The sequence below is a fragment of the Geotrypetes seraphini genome, chromosome 10 (assembly GCF_902459505.1).
Source record: "Geotrypetes seraphini chromosome 10, aGeoSer1.1, whole genome shotgun sequence".
Taxonomy (NCBI): domain Eukaryota; kingdom Metazoa; phylum Chordata; class Amphibia; order Gymnophiona; family Dermophiidae; genus Geotrypetes; species Geotrypetes seraphini.
Window position 1 is genome coordinate 104,562,429 of NC_047093.1, and position 24,843 is coordinate 104,587,271.

The 24,843-nt window shown below is 41.0% G+C and overlaps 1 protein-coding gene across 1 annotated transcript in view; it reads left to right on the plus strand.

Moving 5' to 3' along the window:
• Positions 1–24,843, plus strand: part of PNPLA7 (patatin like phospholipase domain containing 7) — an 864,087-nt gene that overhangs the window by 379,170 nt on the left and 460,074 nt on the right. Inside the window, exons 14-15 of the mRNA XM_033959965.1 lie at positions 5,105–5,208; positions 15,155–15,313. Coding sequence (XP_033815856.1) covers positions 5,105–5,208; positions 15,155–15,313 — 263 coding nt within the window. The remainder of the gene's footprint in view (positions 1–5,104; positions 5,209–15,154; positions 15,314–24,843) is intronic.

The window sequence follows — 24,843 nt, forward strand, 5'->3', positions numbered from 1 at the left end:
ATCTGAGATTCACTCCTGCGCTCGCTATGCACATTCCAAAAAACTCAAAAAAAGATTTCTTACGCTTATGTACATGAAAGTTTACATATATTTAAAGTTTAGATATATTTTGGGTTTTTTGCGGGGTAGATATATATTTTTAATGGGGTTCTTAACATGCACGCGGCAGTTGCTAGGCAAGAAGAGTCGGCAAGGATGTAAAGTGACTGGTCCTCAGCAGTCAAAACTTTTTGGAACAGAAAGGCTAGTAGTCGGTTTGGATGAAATGGTTTCATGAATTGATGCCTTAAGAAATTTACATGCCTTTTTACTCATTTGCATGTGCAGATCGGATCAGGTGCGGATGGGGTCTGGAGGAAGGTTAGTGAATCGAGCCGTAGTAGGAAAGTGAGCGCAAATCAAGCGGTACACGATCGGTTTGCTTAGTGAATCTAGCTCAAAGTTTGGAGACCTTGGCACTGAAAAAATTGGGAAATCATCACATGGCAAAAAAAACACTTGGAAGAGCAAGTGCTATTAGTAGAGGTAAGACCCTGAAAGATAGAGAACATCTTCTATGGTCTGCTGGCATGATTCCAGGAAGGCAGTCTTCATAGAAGCAATTCCGCATTTCAATCAGAATACAAGTCATTTATTTTTGTAATGCATATTTAAATGAGTTGGTTATGACCAGTGTTCCCGCTAAGCTGCGTTGGCCTGCGCTCGCGCACAAAATATTACATCGCAGCGCAAAGTTTCTCTTCACAGCGCACACACGCGTCGGTAAGGTAAGGGGACGCATTGGGGGGATTGCACTTCCCCACAATTGCCATGCTTCGGTTCCTCTTCTTCCTTCCTTCCTCCCCCCCCCCCCCGCGGGACCCTGCGGCACCATCAACTCTTACTCCCTCTAATGTCGGCCCTGCAGCTCCAGACTTCCTCGCACCTTCTCCCCCTCCCCCTTTGGATCGCTATTATTTTAAATGTTATAGCCGCGGAGCTGTATCCATCAGTGGAGATGTCTAACCTCGGCCTGCCCCGGAACTCTTACTGCAACAGTGACTTCCTGTTCCTGCCTAGACGGGCGGCTGCTGCAGTAAGAGTTCCGGGGCAGGCCAAGGTTAGACATCTCCACTGATGGATACAGCTCCGCGGCTATAACATTTAAAATAATAGCGATCCAAAGGGGGAGGGGAGAAGGTGCGAGGAAGTCTGGAGCTGCAGGGCCGACATTAGAGGGAGTAAGAGTTGATGGTGCCGCAGGGTCCCGCGGGGGGGGGGGAGGAAGGAAGGAAGAAGAGGAACCGAAGCATGGCAATTGTGGGGAAGTGCAGAGCTGCAGGGAAGAGTGTTGCGGTACCCAGCTGGAGGGAGAAGGAAGATGAGGGAGGGAATTAAAGGAGATGCCAGGGCTTGGAGCGTAGGAGGAAGGTATGCCAGTCTAAGGGAAAAGGAAGGGGGAGATGTGAGAGCATGGAGGGGGAGCGAAAGATGGAAGAAAAGGAAAGGAGAGAGATGCCAGAGAATCAGGGAAGGGGAGATACCAGACTATGAGGAGAGGTGTGGGAGAGGGAAGGCGAGGAGAGAGATGCCAGACCAATGGGGTGAAAGGAGAGATGGAAGGGGGAGGCATACAGTTTCTGGAAGGGGCATAGAAGGAGAGAAGATGCCATATAGGGGAAGAGAGACGGCAGACAGTGGATGGAAGGAAGAGAGTTACAAGAAGATGAGGAAAGGAGAAACCACAGAAGACAAAGGTAGAAAAAAATTTCTATTTATTTATTGCTTTAGGAGACATGTGTCACTGTTTCTGTGAAGCATTGTATGCAGAGTCCAGCTTCTTGCTGGTTCAATTTAACCTTTGTCTATGTATTTTTATTTTATCCCCCCTTTTACAAAACTGTGAAGCGTTTTTAGCACCAGCCTTGGTGGTAGCAGCTCTGATGCTCAGAATTTTATGAGCATCAGAGCTGTTACCTCCGTAGCTAAAATCCACACTACAGTTTTGTAAAAGAGGGAGGGGTTAGTTTGTGATTACATATTCCTTACTAGGCGAAGGTGTTTTCTGTGTTCTGTGTGTTCGAAAGACATGGTTTTCTGTTAGGATTGACGGTGTAGGATTGATCTGTGCTGGTCTGGCTTGTTTAGTTTTACAATGGGTGTATTGATGTACTGCTCACTGCAATATGTAAGATGCTGCCTTTTCCTAGGTACTCATGTGTGACGTGTGGTTTGTTACTAAAAATCATGTTTTTCTTACAGATGGGGGGGGGTGCCAAAAAATGATGGGCCCCGGATGTTACATATGCTAGGTACGCCACTGTATGTAAAGATACCAGAAAGCTGGCGTAGCAAAAACTTCTAAGTTTTGAGTATTTAACCCTCCCACAATCTCACGGGCACTCGTTTCAAGTTTATTGAGATTTTGATTTAAACGCAATATCAAATATTTTCAATGCGTATAACAAAAATAAATTTGGGGAAATAAATAAAACCATTTGAACCAGTGTTCCCGCTAAGCTGCGCTGGCGTGCGCTGGCGCACAAAATATTACATCGCAGCGCACACGTTTCTCGTCACAGCGCACGATCGGAAGAGGCGTACGGCAGATGGCAGGGCGGCGAGAGGAGAATCGGGCGAGTTGGCTCATAACTTGCTGGCGCCCGATATTTTTGGCTCACGGTGAAAAAAAGTTTGCTCACAACACCCGCCCGCTTAGAGGGAACACTGGTTATGACTGAACATAAATTTTGAGGTTGATCAAAATAGCACTTACAGAAGTAGGGTGAGAAATCTGTACAACAGTTTATGTGACCTTGAAGGACTCTGGGTTTTCCATTGAAGGGCTACATCTCTAGCACAGCAGTTCCTCTCCAGATCCTTAAGGCTTTCAGCCATCTTTTACATTGTTAGAGAAGAAAGACAATAAGAGAAATACACTTTAATGAATGACTAGTGAAAACCAGGTGTGTCCAACTATGGTAGAGGGTTCAAGTTGTTCCACAGTCACTTTCTTTCCCAGGCGCTAAGAGGGTAATTTTATAACAGAGTGCCTGGGGTAATGAGGCAGGAAGATGAGTATTTTTAGTCTATTTTATAAAGAGTTGTAAAAATTTATAAACACATATGTGTCTTTATAAAATACAAGCACTATCATAAATCCTGCACAAATCATTCTTAAAGTCAAAGTGCAGACATTTTGCCTGTTGAGAAAAGGTGTAAAAGTATGCACATATACCCCCCAATTCTATGTATAGCACCCAAAAAAATGGTGCCAACTAGAATGGCACTTAATACAATTCTGCAAGGTGCACATAACTTTTATAGAATTATGCTTAGTGCCTGTGTGTATCACATAACTTGGGCGCACCCTTTTAGACCAGCTAAAACCAGGCCTAAATGCCTGCCCCTAAGTTGTGCATGCATGTTGGGCTTATGTGCATAACTTTTAGGAATGCCCACAATTCACCCCTGGCCATGACCCCTTTCCAAATAAGTGCACTGCAACTGGGTGCATATGTTGTATAGAATCGTGCCGAGTTTTTGCATGTAACTTTTAATTAGTGCCAGTTACTTTCAATTATGAGGTATTAATTGCCAATTTTCGCTGCCAATTAGGCTTATTTAAACAATTAAATTGTGCATGTAAATTGGCTTTGTGCACTGATTTGCATGCATAACTTAAGTCACCATACACAGAATTTCGGAGTTCATGTGTGCTATTGTGCATATGTTAAATAAAATATGCATGTAAATTAGAAGCTTTGCTTACAATGCCCAAATGCTACCTCTGAGCACAGTTACTATAGTAGTACATAGTGACCTAATTTTATAAGAGGCTTTTTGGGGCAAATTCTGTAAATGGTGTCTCTGTTGTAGGCAATGATAGGCATCCTACTGCTGTCTAACCAGCCAATCAGGATGTACATTTTCTATTAAAAAAAACAAAAAAAAAAACCCAAGGCAGAATGCCTACACTACAGGCATCTACCACAGGTGCAGGGAGGTGCCTAGGGATGCTGAAGCTCAGCCAAGGCTTGGCATGAGCATGGTTTCATCCAGAAATGGCCTTGGGCGAGCTTAAGTGGCCCTAGGGTCACAATAGGCACCTGAAATGTGGGCCAAAAAAAGCTGGTCTACATTTCAAATAGATGTGGCCGCTGAGCTGATAGCCACAAGGAAATCTCCTTGCGGTGATCAGCTGAGTGGCTGCAGCAGGGAACCTGCCCCCCTCCCCCCGTGAAGTCAGCCAGGAGAAGGGATGCCCACTCCTTCCCGTCACCACCCTTGAACCCCCCCAACACTGTCCATGGCATGAGGGATGTCCACTCCCTCTCACCACCACCCCTGGACCCTCCCCCCCCCGACACTATCCATGGCAGGAGGGATGCCCACTCCCCTCTTGTCATTGACCCCGATGATCCCCTGAACTCCCGACACTCCCCCAACACCTGCTTGACACTCCCCAACACTCCCCTGACATTCCCCAACATATCCCTCTTGACACCTTCTGAACCTCCTGGAGTCTTATGCCTCCATCCCAGTGTATTCTGGGATGCACTGGGAGTGGCCTAAGGCTCCAGATGGCCCAGATTGGCCCAATGTGGTTTCTCTGTTAGAAACAAAATAAAAGAAAAATAAGGCAATATTATTTTTTGGGACCAACTATATATTTTTGACAAATTTTTGATGGCAATGCCCTCTTCTTCATGTCAGCTTATTTAAAAAATATAAATATCACTGTATTTTCCTTTCTTTTGGTTTGTTTTATCTCTATTTATCAGATTTAAAACAGATGAGAGTTCTTTTTCTGCAGCCCCATAGAAGTAATTTGAAATAGCATGCAGCCCTTCCCATAGTAGCTAAAGATCACATATCTGTATGGTTGATTAAAGATCTATCTCTTTCATCTTATTATGCATTAATGTAGGTTTGGTTCATTTTTTTACATTTCTATGGAGTGTATTGATTGACTAATAACATGAATCTACATATTGTTTCTCTTGTTTCCTCCCTTGCCACCCTTAGTAGCTTGCTAGTGAAGTGCCTTTTAGGAAAAATACCAGTTCTGTTGTCTGGGATACTTGCTAACTTAACCCTAATCATAGAAACTTTCTTTTCCTAGGTAATTCCTATACTACTACTAAATCAGACATGAACATGGCTTATGAAAGAACCAGAGTCAGCCATAGTTCAGAGGACTCCCTTGTCAGCCCTGGTTTGAGTAAGGTACAGTAGAGCCAGTTGAAATGACTTATGATAATCTGTTATAAATACTCTTAACCATTTTGCATATTTTATATATTTTGCCCAACACATCAATTGCCAGTGAAGCTGACGGTGCATGTTTCAAATGTGTGCTTATGTGTATGAGGGCAGAACAGGTCTTGGGGATAATTGTATCTGGTGATCTTAAGATGGCTAAGCATATGGAAGGTGCAAAGGCAAGGGACAGGGAAATGCTTGTTCATTGGGAAAAGAGCAGCTAGTAGAGCAGAATGAGATGGTGCCTCTGTGTGGTCTCTGGAAGAATCCCAAATAGAGTACAATGCGCAATTCTGGAGACTGAACCTTCAAAAAGATATAAACAGGAAGAAGTAAGGGTAGCTACTAAAATGGTCAGTGGTCTTTGTCATAATTTGTGGAAGTGTATTTATTATATTATATAGACTTAAAAATCTCAACATGTATACATAAGAACATAAGTAATGCCTCTGCTGGGTCAGACCAGAGGTCCATCATGCCCAGCAGCCCGCTCACACGGCAGCCCATCAGGTCCAGGACCTGTATAGTAATCCTCTACCTATACCCTTCTATCCCCTTTTCCTTCAGGAAATCATCCAATCCCTTCTTGAACCCCAAAACCGTACTCTGTTCTATCACGCCCTCTGGAAGGGAATTGACTTAGTAGAGACAGAGAGATTGTTCACCCTTTCCAAGGTGAAGAGAACGAAAGGGCATTCACTAAAGTTAGAAGTGAAAAGATTCCGTACAAATGTAAGGAAGTTCATCTTCACCCAGAGAGTGGTGGAGGTCTGGAACTCTCTCCCGGAGGCTATTATAGGGGAAAGCACCCTTCAGGGATTCAAGACAAGGTTGGATAACTTCCTACTGCAACAGAACATACGCAAGTAAGGCTAGACTCAAATAGGGCACTAGTCTTTGACCTAAGGGCCACAGCGTGAGCAGACTGCTGGGCATGATGGACCACTGGTCTAACCCAGCAGCAGCAAATCTTATGTTCTTATGTACTACCTCCACTACCCTTTTTCATAAAGAAGTATTTCCTTAGATTACTTCTGATCATCCTAGAAATATAACGGCCAATAAAGACCAAATGGCCCATTCATTCTACCCATCCACAGTATCCACTATCTCCTCCTCTCCCTAAGAGATTCCACATGCCTGTCCCACGCTTTCTTGAAGTCAGACACTGACTTTGTCTCCACCACTTCTGAATCTGTCTGTAACTAAAAGTATTCCACTATCCCCTACATCAGGGGTGCCTAATAAGTCGATTGCAATCGATCGGTACATTGCCAAGGCAAAGTGAGTCGATCGCAGAGCCCATCCTGGGCTCCGTGATAGACTCGCATTGCCTTCACAATCTACCGGGCTGATCAGTCTTCCTCTCCCCGACGTCAATTCTGCCATCGGAGAGGAAGTTCCGGGCCAGCCAATCGCTGTCTGGCTGGCCCGGAACTTCTTCTCCGATGTCAGAATTGACGTCGGGGAGAGAAAATCTGGTCAGTCCAACGCTTCAGGGGAGGAAAAATGCCGTCAAAAAAAAAAAAAGTCTGTGTATTTGCTCTTCCAACCAACCAAGGAAGCCGATCTCCTCTTGTGGAAAGGCAGGCACAAACCGCTTCTTGCTTCAGCCCAATGGGATCTTTAGTACGTCCCCTTCCTGCCCAGCGAGCAAGGCAAAAAGACCAGTCTCCCTCCTCTCTGTACTGCACCGTCTGTCAGCACTGTTTGCCTTCCCTTCTACCAGCTCCCTCCTCAGTATCTGGGTGTGCATGCAGCTGCTATAGGAGATGGTGAAGGGGAGAATGCCCCAGAAAAGTTTGGGAGAGCTTGGGGTGGCGGTGGTTTGGAGGCCTGTTCCCCAATGGCGGCGGCAGTGGCTTGGGAGCAGGCAGGGAGACAGAAAGAAAGAAGGGAAAAAGAAAGAAAGAAAGGGGGGACAGGAAGACAGAAAGAAAGGGGGCATAGAGAGAGAAAGAAAGACAGACAGAAAGAAAAAAAGACAAAGAAAAAAAGGGGAGGGGGCAGGGAGAGAGGAAGAAAAAGTTGGAGGAGGGAATGAGGTCTGGAAGTATACAGTAGGCTGAAAGAAGGGAAGAAATATTGGATGCACAGTCAGAAGAATAAAGTGCAACCAGAGACTCATGAAATCACCAGACAACAAAGGTAGGAAAAATGATAGTTATTAAATTGAAAATAAATCATTTTTCCTACCTTTGTTTTCTGGTGATTTCATGAGTCTCTGGTTGCACTTTAATCTTCTGACTGTGCATCCACCCTCCAGGGATTCAAGATAAAGTTAGACAAGTTCCTGCTGAACCAGAACTTACGCAGGTAAGGCTAGTCTCAGTTAGGGCACTGGTCTTTGACCTAAGGGCCGCCATGTGAGCGGACTGCTGGGCACGATGAACCACTGGTCTGACCCAGCAGTGGAAATTCTTATGTTCTTATGATTGCATTTGATGATCTTAAGGTGGTCAAACAGGTTGAAAAGCTGAGGGTGAAAGCTAGAAGGATGCTAGGTTGCATAGAGAGAGATATGGCCAGTAGGAAAAAGGAGGTATTGATGTCTCTGTATAAGACTCTGATGAGACCTCATTTAGAATATTGTGTACAATTCTGGAGGCCGCACCTTCAAAAAAATATAAAAAGGATGGAGTCGGTCCAGAGGAAGGCTACTAAAATGGTATGTGGTCTTCATCATAAGGCATATGGGGACAGACTTAAAGATCTCAATCTGTATACTTTGGAGAAAAGCGGGAGAGGGGAGATATAATAGACTTTTAAATACCTACGTAATGTAAATGCGCATGAGTCGAGTCTCTTTCATTTGAAAGGAAATTCTGCAATGAGAGGGCACAGGATGAAGTTAATAGGTGATAGTCTCTGGAGTAAGTCTCTGGATAATCTCTGGAGGAAATACTTTTTTACGGAAAGGATGATAGATGCATGGAACAGTCTCCCGCAAGATGTGGTGGAAACAGAGACTGTGAATTCAAGAGGGCCTGGGATAGGCATGTGAGATCTCTCAGAGAGAGAAAGAGATAATGGTTACTGTAGATGGGCAGACTAGATGGGCCATTTGGCCTTTATCTGCCGTCATTTTTCTAAGTCAAGTCCACCTAACTCGCACCCAACTAATCCTCAAAAATGGACCTGCTTTTGCAATGCCTACATTTTAGACGAGAATGTAGACACATTAGGACACTGAGCGACATGCGATTCTGTAAATGGACGTCTAAATCAAAGCCATACCCACGCTTATTCCATTAGGTGCAGGTTTTTCCAATGGGTGTCCATGAAATTGTGGACACCTATTTTGTGAATTGGGCACAGCCTTTGGATGTCTAACTTTCAATTATTACTTGTTAAACTTATTAATTGAGCTTATTATCCAATTTATTTAGATGCCTAAGTTGCTGGACATCCACATTGTGGATACCTAACTTTAGGCGTACTTTACAGAATTTGCTCCTTAGTGCCCACCCATTTTCCCCATAGGCTAAGATTTCCAACTGGATCCAGGTTCTCAGAACAGGATTGACCCAGTCCAGGGTTTATCCTATTGCATGTAGGAACTTATAACCTGATTTCCCTATTGCATTTCCTAAGAAAATAAGACTGCAAGTCCCAGCCTACACTGGGGTGAACCCAGAACTGGATCAATATTGTCCTGCAAATCTGGATCTAATTGGCAGCCTTAACTTAGGCCCACCAAAATCTGTTCTCTGGCTAAGCTACTGGTCTAGGCAAGCATAAACCTCATCAGGGCTTGAAAAAAAAAAAGTTGTCCGCCTTCTCAGGATGCGTAGCCTCCAAGCATCTAGAAGATTCAATCCAGATATTAAAAAATTGACACATTTTTATAGTCTTTTTTGGTGATTCAATTGGTGGTATTCCTCTAATTTCTATTTGCTTGGTCATCAACATGATTCATTAGTTGCTGGCATTGCCATTTTAATTTCCAAATGTAATTTTCTTCATTTCTGCCTGCGCCTCCTGCCAAAACAATCTGCCCTCTGGTTGTGTTAAATGTCCTGCCTAATTTTCCACATGTTCCTTTAGGTTGTCAAAGGCTTAGATAGATTGTTGTCAAGTATCTTTGAAGGGTTCTTAGTTCTTTTACCAATGAATTTTGTAAAGTAATCGATGGTATTTCCGCTGGAATGGCATCCATCTTGTCTACTCAGCGGGGTTTTTATTGGCATAGCATACCCACCACTAAGCTGTGAGTTGAGTATCCCTCTATTCCATGGGCAAAGGTTGCTTTATGCGTTCACTAAATCCTATTAACTGGGGGGGAGGCCTATCTAGATGATGATGATCTAGGAGGTTAAAAGAGTCAAGGGAGGGGAGCTGTGCCTAAAGATATCCGTTTAGGTCCCAACCATCACATGCTCCCCCTCCCCCCCCAAAGATGGGACTTTTCAACCTGTATCCAGAAGATTGAACTCTCCCAGCAGCAGTACCTCCCTTTCCATTTCCAAGTTTTGACATGTACAACCAGATCTTTGTCAACTTGTTTATTTTTGTTGGAGATTCCATCTTTTCTTTTCAAGACAATCCATACCACTTAATTCTTTCTCAGGCCCCTTGCATATTGTTTCTCATACATAAAGCCACTCCTTCACCTTTTTGACCATCACTATCTTTCCTAAATAGAGTTTAGTTCAGTGTGGTTGCATCCCTTTCATTGAATCTTGGCTCTGATAGCAACACTATCTAAGTCTGCTTTTAATATCAGGGATTACAGATCATGAATTTTGTTACTTAGACCAGTGTTCTTCAACCACTGGTCCATGGACCGGTGCCGGTCCGCAGAAATTTTCTGACGGTCCACAGGGCCGGCACATCCATCGGCCAGAAGACAGTGTTCTTCAGCTGCCGGTCCACGGTGTAATCAACAGGGCATCAACGGGCCGGCTCCCTTAGTGCTGCAGTGCACAAAGCCGTGGGAAAAGGCAACATCAGAGAGAAGGCTTCTAGATGAGGCGCGGGACGCGCATGAGGAGCCGCTGCCCACAGCGTTGTGCAATGCAGCATTCAGGGATCTGGTGATGAAAGCCAGGTGCTCGGCGTTCAATGCAGAGGTTGGGGTCTACCCCTAGCAGCCACTGACCGAGTCGGGCGCTAAGGTTTCTTTGACCCACACGCGTACCCCTCACCATCACAAAGCACGAATAGCAATTTTCATTTTTGATTAGTGTGAGGTTAAAGGAAGGGGCCAGATTGTGCACAACCCCAGGCCGCTGGTCACCTCGGCCCCAGAAGTTCTTAGGAGGCAGCTCTGCTGGGTTCTTGAGCTCCCCCTCCACCAGTATGGAGCAAACTCCTTGACTGTGGACAGGGAGGGGGTAATTTACGTTGGGTTTAGCCCCCCCCAGTCATTTGGAATAGTTGGCTCTTAAGCATGTTAGAGCTGCGGCTCTCTCCCCATGTATTTTCGCATGATTTATGTCCTGCTAATCCTAACTTGCACCCTTGATCCCAAATACATTGACCACAGCTTTCTGATTTTTGTAATGGCGAGGATAGCAACCCAGCAGTGACAGCTAGTGCAATTAGATAATAAGGAGGTACGGCTAGCAAAGGGATGGAAGGGCCTTTGGGGGCGCCCGCTCAGGTTGATTTCCCATGCGTGATGGTATGTCCCTGAAAAATAAGATTAAAAAAAAAAAATTACGGGGAGAGTGGGTTTACGCTAGCATTTACCGGATACATTTTGCCCAGGATAATTTTACTATAGATTTGATTTATGAGCTGATTACCCCTTGGACTGGCCCGAAGATAACACCGGGGAGGCAGGCCGGAAGGCAAGGCACAGCATGGAGGGAGAGAGACAATAGCAGTAGGGGGAATGCTTCTATTTTTTAAATTTAGTGATAGATTTACATCTGCTGTCTGTTCAGGAAGAAATGCATTTGTTTCTTTTCCTCTGGAGTTGTACTGCTTGTAGAGTCTTGCATCTTAGGATTTGTTTGTAAATATTAGTACTTTTAGTTTTTGATCCTGCATTTGCATGAGGTTATCTGTTTTCTGGTAGGAATGAATGTTGAAAAGCATACAGTGTGCTTTGTGTATTTTAATTTTGTGGTTAACCATTATGTGTTGTTAATACGATTTTGCGTGTATGTATATATGAAAAATGAATGGAAAAAATAGTGTTACAATTAGTACTATTATGGGGGTCTGGGTTGGAGATTGAGTGGAGATGGGCATGACTTAGCCTAGTGTTCTTCAACTGCCGGTCCCCAAAATAATTATTTTATTTCCGCCGGTCCATAGGTGTCAAAAGGTTAAAGAACACTGACTTAGACTATGAATATTTGTGGCTTTGTTTTCCAGTTATTGGCTGTATCATCTTTTTGATTAGTCTCCTCTTCTACTGTAGTGTTAAGTGAATTGCTGTTTGTTTCAATTATTATTTTCCTTACTGTTGTCATGCCTTTGCTTTTGCAGAGGGAGACTATCTGAAGTTATCTATTTCTAGTTGCCATCCCCACCTTTTAGTTTAAATGCCTAGAAACATATTGTTTGAATTTCTCACCAACAATTTTCATTCCTGCCAGGGCAATTTTCATTGCCCCTCCTATGCATCTAACGTCATAACATGGGATTAGAACTGAACATAAGTAAGATGAAGATTTTGAGGCTTAAAGGCAATAGAATAGAAGTTGTAAAGGATATCAATCTCTTGGGCTCTTTCGCAAACAAAGAAGCAACTAGCAGGAAAGAAATACTTTGCAGAATAGCACTTGGCCACTCTTCAATAAAGGCTCTCACCAAAGTATTCAAAGGCAAGGAAATAACACTCCAAATGAAGATCAGACTTGTCCACACACTCATTTTCTTAGTGGTCAATTATGGATGCAAAACCTGGACATTACAGAAAGAAGACTGACTCTGGTGCTGGAGAAGGATTTTATATGTATCATGGACCATCAGAAGAACTAACAAATTCATTCTGGAAGAGATCAAATCGGCTATGTCACTCAAAGTCATTCTTCTAGAATCTAAGGGTTTGTTTGTTTGTTTTTAACTAATGATTAGTGCATGTAAATTATTTCTTTTAGAATCCAAATATCCCCTATAAATATAGCAGTTTTTTAAAATGCAATCTCTAAATTTATATCTTTATCTAGTTCTAAAACTTAAACTTCTGTTTTACTTAGGAATGACAGTGGAAAAACAAAATCCTTGTAGAACTTGCCAACAGTTCAGTAGCCAAAATTTTTTTAAATCTCAGAGCCTGTTGATAATATCCCAGATTGGTTTTGGTTGGAATGGCACCTCATGTTTCCTCTGCGATTATGCCATGTACTTAGTATCAAGTTTCAAGTTTATTTTTAACTTATTGAATCGCTTATATACTGACATACAAACTAACAGGAACATAAGGGAAGAAAGGGCAGAACTACAATTGTATTTATAAAGGTAACATAAATGGTAAAAACAGCAGGTAAGGTGAAAAAAAAAAAATTAAAAGAGGAAAAGAAAAAAAGAAGGTAATCATAAAATATGATTTATAAATTAAATGCATCTTTAAAAAGGAAGCTCTTCAGAATACCTTTAAAGTGTTTTAGATCATTTTCCTCTCTTATATACTGAGGTAAAGTGTTCCATAGTTGTGGAGCCATTACAGAAAAAATATCAGGATGACGAGTTCCAATAACTTTTAAAGATGGAACTGTTAAGAGTTTTTGATTAGTGGACCTTAAAGATGCCTAGACTATATAAAGAAAATAGATTACTTGTAGACACATAGAAAACAATAAGATATGTGAACAATTTAACACCTATTCCAATTAATAAATCAACAAATCAAAATATATGGCTGAACTCCAAGATTCAAATTAGCGGATATAAAGTCATCTGGAAGCATTGGATGATGGCAGGAATACGTGTATTAGAAGATGTTATTTCTAATGGTAAACTGCTTGAGTTTTCACAGTTGCAACATAAATATGGTCTTAATAATTCACAAAGGTATAGATGGTTGCAACTGAAGCAGGCTATTCAGGCGGGATTCCCTGAATGGAAAAATCTCACTAATCAATATAGTTTAGAGTTCTTATGCTTTCAGGTGGACTTCCTGGGACACCAGGCCGCACAGTGGTACAAATTAATATCTGGATTTATAAATAAAAAACCAAAAAATGGCCAACAATATAGATGCCCAAGGCACAACAACTGGGTATAAAGTAAACAAAATATTGTTCCAAAAGGAAATAATCACGAAAAACGTAAAGGGAACAATATGAAGAAATTTTTCAACACCTTTTAAACCCGTGTGGTGCTCAGAATCCAGAAATGGATAGGAAAAAAGCTTCACATGGGGACAACCCCTAAAGCAGTTTCACAGAATCTATCATTGCACCACCGATTTTGGTAGAAAGGTGAGTGAAATATCTCTAAAAATCGGTATAATAGTGATTATATGTCCATAAAGTAGAAAAACTCCAATATATGAATGCTTTGAAAAGCTAATAAACTTAGTTAAACTTAGCTTGAATGTCCATGCAGCGATGATCTTAGCAGGTTCTGACGCGTTTCGCCGAAATAGGCTTAAAAGGCTTCTTCAGAGAACCTGTAACGCTGAGTGAAAGATTCAGTTTGTAAATCCTTCCTGGTACAAAGGAAAAAACTTTCATTTCCTATGAAGAAAGGTCATAGGAAATGAAAGTTTTTTCCTTTGTACCAGGAAGGATTTACAAACTGAATCTTTCACTCAGCGTTACAGGTTCTCTGAAGAAGCCTTTTAAGCCTATTTCGGCGAAACGCGTCAGAACCTGCTAAGATCATCGCTGCATGGACATTCAAGCTAAGTTTAACTAAGTTTATTAGCTTTTCAAAGCATTCATATATTGGAGTTTTTCTACTTTATGGACATATAATCACTATTATACCGATTTTTAGAGATATTTCACTCACCTTTCTACCAAAATCGGTGGTGCAATGATAGATTCTGTGAAACTGCTTTAGGGGTTGTCCCCATGTGAAGCTTTTTTCCTATCCATTTCTGGATTCTGAGCACCACACGGGTTTAAAAGGTGTTGAAAAATTTCTTCATATTGTTCCCTTTACGTTTTTCGCAACAATATAGATGAACAGCACATATTAACTAAGCAATTAAAGTAGTTCAGATCCTTGAAGGAAAGTATATTGCTTAACTCTTGGCATTTCCGAAAGGGAGTATCAGTATGACATTGTACATGGGATTGTTTGGAATGAAAATGTAAAAAAACAGTTCTTTAGCGGATCCAGTTATGGGCACCATCTGAGCAATTCTTTAACTTGGCACCTATACTTGTGCCATATGCATGTGTCAGATGTGCCAAAATGATTCTGCATGCATTTAGTCTTGCCAATTGGTGCTTAGTGTGTAGCATTGGCATGTGTAGTTGGAGGTGCCAAGTAATAGAATTGCCCTCCCTCAAAATTTATGGAGTATATTGCCTAGGAAAATTAGTGGTATGCAATATTATATTGCTTTCAGGAAGTAAATGAAAGGGGAAAGGGACTGGGACTTGTATACCGCTTTTTGTGGTTAAACATTTAAAGCAGTTTACATATACTGTATATAGATACCTATTTTGTACCTGGGGAAATGGAGGATTAAGTGACTTGCCCAGGGTCACAAGGTGTAGTGCTGGGATTCAGTCCCATAACCACTAGGCCACTCCTCACCTCATGTCTGTTTCAGAAATATTTGGGTTGAGTTAAGATTTTATGTTATCTTGATTACAATTTTGAAATGTATTTTAAGTGAAATGGATTTGTTACTGGTTATGTATTTGTATTCTGCCTGTAACTAGAATGATTAAGCAGATAAGAGTTACTTGTATTGTAGATTGAAGTTTATTGATAGTAACTGAAATACTTTGTTTCACTTAGCTTTTGCATCTTTCTGGTTTCTTTCTATGTGAAGCCATCACTGAAAAAAACTGTAACGATGACGGAAATCCCTTCAACTGTTTACCATTATCCAAGTGAATACCCAGTAGTGCCTGACCGTGGTGGCAATAGGCAAATGGATGTCATCTTTGAAGCTGCCAAGAAAGACCTCTTAACCTTGATGAAACTTGATGTAAGTTATTGAAAAGAGAGCAGGGTGGCCCAAAATGCAGAGAATTAATCCATTTCCTCTTATTTACATGTAAAGTTATAAGTGAAACCTTTATGTTAGATTAATTCAGTATATTTGTGAGTAACATTAGAAAACTAAGCCCCCTTTTATCAACTCTTTGAAGAAACAGCAAAGTTACACAGAGATTAAGGGATACAGTGTCAGCTAGGCATGAGTTTTTGCCTCCTTATAGTACTGCAAGGATTGATATGTGATGGACATACAAATAAACTAGAGTGACATAGGGACAGAAATTCATCACCTTCACTGTGTCTCCCTGCTCAAAGCAGAAACATGTTTTTATGCAATTTGATGAGCCTAGGGCATTGCAAATAAACATTGTATGCCTATATATACAAGGTATATATACAAGGTATAGAACAAAAATTTTCTATTTATTTATTGCTTTAGGAGACATGTGTCACTGTTTCTGTGGTGTTACATTGTATGCAGAGTCCAGCTTCTTGCTGGTTCAATTTAACCTTTGTCTATGTATTTCTATTTTATCCCCCCTTTTACAAAACTGTGGAGCATTTTTTAGCGCCAGCCGTGGTGGTAGCAGGCTCTGATGCTCAGAATTCTATGAGCGCCAGAGCTGTTACCACTGTGGCTAAAATCCACACTACAGTTTTGTAAAAGGGGGGAGGGGTTAGTTTGTGATGACATATTCCATACTAGGCGAAGGTGTTTTCTGTGTTCTGTGTGTTCGAAAGATATGGTTTTCTGTTAGGATTGACAGTGTAGGATTGATCTGTACTAGTCTGGCTTGTTTAGTTTTACAATGGGTGTATTGATGTTGTACTGCTCACTGCAGTATGTAAGATGCTGCCTTTTCCTAGGTACTCATGTGTGACATGTGGCTTGTTACTAAAAATCATGTTTTTCGTACAGATGGGGGGGGGGGGTTGCCAAAAAATGATGGGCCCCGGGTGTCACATATGCTAGGTACGCCACTGACTGGATGTTTAGTGCAGCTTAAAAAAATACTGTTTCCCCCCTATATGAGCACCAGTCTTTAAAAACATCCACAAGTCATGTAACAAGGACCTACTTAGGAAAGCAAAGCAACAAACACAATAATGCGTACTAGAATATCAATTAAGCTATTGGAAAACTAAAGAAGCGTTGCAGCCCTCTTGAGAGCTTTGAATACAGGACCTCACCTCTCTTCTTCAAGATCCAGCACAGTGAAGGGGAAGGGAGATCGAGGCGTCCCCCTTCACTGCAGCGGAGGAGCCTGAGATCGGCGGTTTGCCCCGCCCCCCAACAGCCATTTCGGCACCGGTCTGCCGTTGCAGCCCTCTTGAGGGCTTTGAATACAGGACCTCAACTCTCTTCTTCAAGATCCAGCACAGTGAAGGGGAAGGGAGATCGAGCCGTCCCCCTTCACTGCACCGGAAGAGCCTGAGATATGTGGTTTGCCCCGCCCCCCAACAGCCACTTCGGCACCGGTCTGCCATTGCAGCCCTCTTGAGGGCTTTGAATACAGGACCTCACCTCTCTTCTTCAAGATCCAGCACAGTGAAGGGGAAGGGAGATCGAGCCGTCCCCCTTCACTGCACCGGAAGAGCCTGAGATATGTGGTTTGCCCCGCCCCCCCAACAGCCACTTCGGCACCGCCCACTGTGAACTGCCAAGGAGAAAGGCGACTTCAAATCCGTGGCCTGATCGCCACGAAGAACGCACAGATGGCTTAACGGCTCCTCTTACACACCTGATTTAATATAATCTGTGCTTTTGCAATTTGATTTTCATTACATTTAAATGCGTAGCAATTTAAAAGTGTGCATCAAATAGAAATGCCGGTAAGACCGACAAAAACACCTAAACATAAATTATCCTGCTCAGAACTTAAAATGGCGACGTCACCGACTCCATCTATAACCTTGACACAATGGGGAGATTTGGCCCAAGAAATCTCAAAAATGGTCACTGAGGCCCTGGAAGAAAAATTTCTTAAATTACAACTGGCTGTAGACTGTATTAATGATCGTTTTGAATCACACGCTGGACGTATTGCAGCAGTGGAGCAAAGGGTGTCTGATAATGAAGATGCAACTTTGCAAGATTGTGAAAACGTAACTGCATTGCAAAATCAAATAGCAACACTGACAACACGTTTGGATGACCAGGAGAATCGTCAACGCCGCAACAATCTACGAGTAGTGGGGCTACCTGATCTCCGTACTGATCAGGATCTATATTATTTTTTTCAACTTTGGCTCCCAAAACAACTTGGCCTAGTGACCCCTGACTCTGGTTTTCCATGCGAGCGGGCACACCGCTTGAGCCAACGTACAGAGACTAACAACCGTCCGAGAGCAGTTATTGCTAGATATATAAACTGGAAAGATAAAGATCTTATCATACAAGCCTTTCGAAAATATGGTCGACTTGAATATGAAGGTCAAAAATTACTTTTGTTCAACGACTACTCTCTACATGTATCCACCCTTCGCAAGACGATGGTGCCACTATGTTCTACATTGCATCGTCGAGGAGTGAAGTTTGCACTTGTGTATCCAGCGACTTTACGCATATGGAGAGAAGGGAAATCACACTCATTCACAGACAAAGCAACCGCACAACTATTTATAGACTCTATGCCTGAGACAAATACTACCCCAACGGGCTAATTTTATCAGCCATATAGTTTACTTTGTGGTATCTGTCTGATTAAATCAATTCCAAATTTAATATTTTAGTCTGAGCCAATAAGCTCTTATCTTAACATGTTATGTTATGTAATGAAATACAAATTTTATATAACCTGCTAAATTAAGCACACTAATCTTCACATTTATATTACTGATTAGGTGTGGATCTTGTTAGATGTTAGATGCTTCACATGCGTCATTCTTATATGCTCATAGAAGCATCCTTAAAATATTTTAATATGTACATGATAGCTTGGTTTATCTATTTTCTGACCACATATTATGATGTCATTACTATTTCTTCTTTCTTATTTTAATGTCTTTTCTACTTTTCTTATTAGACAGGAGTGTCTACCTAATCTCACTAATATATCAGTTATCTTCTCTCGACAAATGTGATATACTGCATATCTCTCCAACGCAAATCATATATTATGGCTGACCTACATGTTTTTTCCTTTAATGTGAATGGCCTGAATCATCCCATTAAAAGAAAAAAGATATCCAATTATGTGTCCAATAAACATCCATACGTAATTTTATTACAAGAAACCCACCTCCCATCTGCTGCCGCCACGAAATTTCAACTAAAGGGATATTCTGCTCATATATACTCCCCTGCGACTTATCAAAAGAAAAATGGTGTTTCAATCTTTCTTAAAGATAAACTCTCTCCCATTATTCATTCAATTAAAACAGACACAGAGGGAAGATGGTGTCTGGTACATGCTGCGTTGCACTCAATGGACTTTGTTCTTCTCAATATTTATGGCCCGATTAAAGATCACCCGGATTTTTTTAGAGACATTCAACTAGCGCTAATTGAATTCAGTTCTTGTTTTCTGATATTGGGTGGAGATTTTAACCAAATCCAAGACTTGTATATTGATAGATCTTCTTCCTGTAAACCATCCAAGACCAAGTCTTTCACAGCTCTACAGGCCCTAAAAGATGCTTTCTCCCTTGTAGATCCTTGGTGACTACTTCATCCGAAAGGTAGAGAATATTCACATTTTTCACCACCACATAATACATACTCGAGAATTGATTTCTTTCTCATATCCTCCTCTCTCATTCATGACCTTACTAATACTAGTATACATCCAATCTCCCTTACGGACCATGCTGCCATTTCTTTATATATTTCTATTTCGGCTCCACGTAATGAATCTCCTTCTTGGCGACTAAACAACGCCTTACTCTTGGATGAAGAAACTGTTGAAAAAATCAATTCATTTACATTAGAATTCTTCGAAAATAACTCTAAAGATCCTGAAGTTTGTCCTTCCATAATCTGGGAAGCTTATAAAGCAACCCTTAGAGGTGAATTGATAAAAATTGCCTCTTGGAAGAAAAAACAGTCCATGAAAAAAGAAAAAGAATTAGAAAACGCTATTAAAACATTAGAAATACAACATATGTCTAATCACTTACATGACCCAACTATTCTCCAACATATCCAAAAACTTAAATATGAATATAATACTTTAGTTTCATGCACAGCCAGACGAGATATCTTCATTTCCAATTCTGGTCACTATACTTACATTCCACAGACCAACACGACCTCCCTCACATGTGCCTATGTCAATATCAGATCTCTAGGACCCAAAACAGAAAACATAAAAAACTGGATAACAACAGAAAAACTTGACTGCTTATTCCTCACTGAAACCTGGCTAACCTCAGACACAGACCCTAGAATAAAAGAAGTATGCCTGCCGGGATACAAAATAACAGTAACCTGCAGAGAGAAAAAAAGAGGAGGAGGTCTAGCAATAATATTCAAGAACACCATAACTCTAAACATACTCGAGAAAGTATCCACTCCACAATTGGATTTCCTAGCGTGCCAACTCACAAACACAACGCTAAAAAACGCTCTAAACTGCCTGCTCTGCTACATAACACCAGGAAACTGGACCACAGTGAAGCCCGAATTTGAAAACTTCATCTACCAAAACTCACTAACAGCTGACTACAACCTCATACTAGGAGACCTAAACCTACACTTAGAAGATCAAACCTCCACACCAACAAACAACTGTCTATCCTTCCTCAATGCATTATCCTTCAAGATCCTAAACCCACAAACCACTCATGAAAAAGGTCATCAACTGGACATTGCAGCATTCATGACTCACCAACCAACCAATCAAGAAATCCAAACTCCTAACGGAACATGGTCCCCATCCCTATGGTCAGACCACTACGTCTTCAACTTCAACATCAACTGGACCAAAACCAAACACACACCTCAAACAAAAAAAACCACATATACCTCACGCAAACATATCGACCCAACCATCTTCTGGGCAAAGGTAGACGAAACCATCCAAGACTGCGACCCAAAAAATTTCATCTCCCACTGGAAAAATGCATCCACCAACATACTTGATAATCTGGCACCCCTACAAACCAAAACCAGAATCAGAAGGAAATCAGACCAATGGTTTGATAATGAATTACTCCAACTCAAAAGACAGTGTAGAAGATTAGAAAGAAAATGGAGAAAAAAGAATCAAGAACAAACAAAAACCGACTGGAAAAAAATCAACAAACAATACAAAAATCTACTAAAAGACAAGAGGAAAAGTTACTATACCAAGCTCATAGGCACAGAAACACAAGATTCCAAAAAAATCTTCCAAATACTAAAAGAACTAACAGACACCAAACCATACACTACCACCACCAACACACCTCCACCATCACCCACCATCTTAGCAGAACATTTCAAGAATAAAATCACCAACACCAGAGCCACACTCATACTCAACCCATCCAACCAAAATCCAATCACAATCCACCCCACAGGAAAAGAAGCAATCGCAGCAGACAGAACTTGGTCTCAATTCCCAAACATAACATGGCCAGAATTTAACAAATTATACAAAAAATACAGCCATGCCTCCTGTGACCTCAACCATTGCCCCTCATATCTCCTTACCACCTCTAGTATAAAGTTCCGCACCATAATTCTACAATGGATCCAATTCACACTCACAGAGGGCACATTCCCTGACAACCTCAGCGAAATTGTCATCACCCCAATCCAAAAAGACCCAAAGGCACCACAAAACCTCCCTTCCAACTATAGACCTATAGCCTCAATACCGCTATATGTCAAAATTACAGAAGGCCTAGTAGCCAAACTCCTCACCAATTACATAGAGGACCACAACCTACTACACCCCATGCAATCAGGATTCAGAACAAATTTCAGCACAGAGACACTACTAGGCTCCCTCATGGATACCGCCAGACAACAACTTAGTATAGGGAAAAAAATGCTACTCATACAACTGGACCTATCGGCAGCATTTGACCTAGTAGACCACAACATCCTTCTACAGATACTAGATGCAATAGGCATCTCAGACAAAGTATACGCCTGGTTCAAAGGATTCCTAAAACTCAGAACCTACAGTGTAAAATCAAACAAAGAAAAATCAGAATCCTGGTCAAACCCATGCGGCGTACCACAAGGATCTCCACTGTCCCCCACCCTCTTCAATCTATACACTGCCTCTCTAGGAACCCATCTGGATAATCAAGGCATAACATCCTATAGCTATGCAGATGACATCACCATCCTCATCCCATACGATCATTCCAAACCTACCATGACAGAGGAACTTCACCAAACACTGGAAGCGGTCACAACCTGGATGGAAAATCACAAACTTAAACTCAATCAAGACAAAACCAAATTCATCCTCCTAGAAAACGACAGGATCCAAACCACAACCATCCTAGAAATAAACACAACCAAATATCCCATCCAAACAACAATAAAACTACTAGGCATGACCATAGATAGATGCTGCACAATGCAGCCACAAATAAACAAAACAACTCAAAAATCATTCGCAATCATGAGAAACCTGAGACAAGTACGGAAATTCTTTGAAAGCACACAATTCCTACTTATAGTACAATCCCTAGTACTAGGAATACTGGACTACTGTAACATTCTCTTCCTCCCATGTCCGGCAACCACGATAAAACAACTCCAAACAATCCAAAATACAGCCTTAAGACTCGTCTATTCATTGAAAAAACACGACCACATCACTGAAGCCTACATCAACTCACACTGGCTCCCAATCCAAGAAAGAATCCAATTTAAATTTTACTGCATATTATTTAAAACACTACATGGAGACAGCCCATCATACCTGAACAATCGCCTCATCCAAGCAACCAGCACCAGACACAGAAAAACGCACTCCCCATTCATACCCCCCCCATCCAAAGAAGTGAAAAGAACAAAACTACATGACGGCCTCCTAGCCACACAAGCTGCAAGACTGGATAACCAAATCTCCAACCTTCTGATGACCACCCCAGACTATAAGACGTTCAGAAAAGAAATAAAAACCACACTTTTCAAGAAATTCCTAAAACAGAAATAACAACACGACCACTAAAAACCCTCAAGATCTTCATATTACCTCTCTAGCTATTCTCTACAATTCATATAAGTCTGTCATTCAGTAACACTGTAATTCTTTATTCATTGTAATTCTTTATTCATTGTAATTCTGTCCTTAAACTAACCTTTTGTAATCCGCCTTGAACCGCAAGGTAATGGCGGAATAGAAATCCCTGATGTAATGTAATGTAATATAATATGGGGGATAATCTTATGGGTCGTCCACTGGCCAGATACCTTAAAATTAAATCCAAAAGATTACATATCACATCTATCCAAAATTCATTAGGACAATTAGTCAAAACCAGATCTTCAATTTCTTCTCAATTTGAAAATTTTTATACTTCATTATATAAATCTGAAGTTGCGGCTCCTGAATCGGATATAGACTCTTTTCTTTCCTCCTTATCTCACCCGACCATATCGGAGCCTGTTAAATTAGAACTAGATTCTCCGATAACCATAACAGAAATAGAAACTGCTATATCTTCCCTACCGACTGGAAAAGCCCCAGGTCCGGATGGTTTTACTAACAAATTTTATAAACTATTTCGAAACATCTTAGCTCCTCATCTCCTTACATACTATGATTTCCTCCACTCCTCTCCGGATAAACAATTAAATTTCACAGAAGCCACCATCGTTGTAATCCCTAAACCTGACAGAGACGCTACCTTGGTCAAAAACTTCCGTCCCATCTCTCTCCTTAACTTAGATTATAAAATAATGGCAAAGTTACTTGCATTAAGACTCACCAAAGTGATTCCACATCTTATACACAAAGACCAAACGGGATTTATTAAACAAAGATATATAGGAGATAACCTACGACTTTTTCACCACATCAATGCTCATGCTAAAACATTGACAGACCCAATAATAGGCCTAGCTATAGACGCTGAAAAAGCCTTTGATCGAGTGGAGTGGTCTTTTCTTTTCAGTGCCCTAAAATGGTATAACTTTGGATCATTTTTCACGAAATGGATAAAAACATTATATCATAGTCCTAATGCTCGTATTCTAATTAATAACTCTTTATCAAATAAATTTCCCCTTCACAGAGGCACTAGACAGGGCTGTCCTCTCTCACCACTATTGTTCAATTTAGTGTTAGAGCCTCTTCTCTCTGCTATTCGACAATGCCCGCTAATTAATGGTATTCCCTTCTCTGATCGAGACTTCAAACTAGCAGCATATGCTGATGATGTATTAATTTTTCTAAGGAACCCTCAATCTTCTCTCCCTCATCTTATACATATCATCAAACAATATTCTAGCTTCTCAGGATATTCTGTAAATTGGGAGAAATCAGAAATCTTTCCTCTGAACAATAACATTCTTCAATCAGACTTGGCTAATTTTCCATTCACATGGTCAAATGAAGCTGTGAAATATTTGGGGATTTTAATACACAAAGATCCAGTCTTTGCTCAAGATCTTAATATATCCAAAATCAAAAATTTAGTTCTTAACACTACATCTAGGTGGTCTCCACTTTATTTGTCTTGGTGGGGTAGAATAGCATCCATCAAAATGACCCTAGCACCTCAAATTAATTACATCCTCTCAATGCTTCCTCTTTTATGCCAGAAATCATTTTTCCATTGCCTAAATAAGAAGCTATCTGAATTTATATGGAACAAGAAAAAACCTCGAATTGCTCTAGCCAAGCTGAAGGCCTCTAAAATTAACGGTGGTCTTAACTTTCCAGATTTCTACCACTACTATATTGCTTCATTAACTAAATATGGAGCTTACTGGGTCAATGACTCCTTCTCTCAAGACCCTCCTAATTGGTATGAAATGGAATGTTTTCTATGCAAACCTTTACACATCTCTTGCCTATTAACGATATCAATACCCAGACATTTGAGAAAATACTCTCTTTTGAATTCAACGCAGCATGCTCTCCATCATTTAGATAAAATAGCTGATATCTCAATTAGTGTTAGCCCACTCATGTCCCTTTGGAATAATCCCAATATCCAAAACCAAGGCAAATCCCTTTCATGGAAACAATGGCAACGGACAGGTATATGGTTTGTCCATCAATTATATACTCTTAATAAACTAATCCCTTTTGATATACTTTGCTAACACACCCTTTTGACATACCTACTAACATCCTCTGCTTATTCACAATGGATCATACTCAGTGAAATACTGTCTTCTGTACAGATACAATATGACTTCATATCTTCTAAAAATACTATTTACCATTGGTCTTTATGGTCTCTATCAAAAGGAAAAGCTATATCTTTTTTTTATAATATTCTAAGAGACCAATCCTTCACTTTCTCATATCATGCTATGAAACACTGGGATAATATAATAACCATTCCACTTTCTGACATTGATTGGGAACTCTTTTGGTCTTCAACAAACTGCCCACTTTT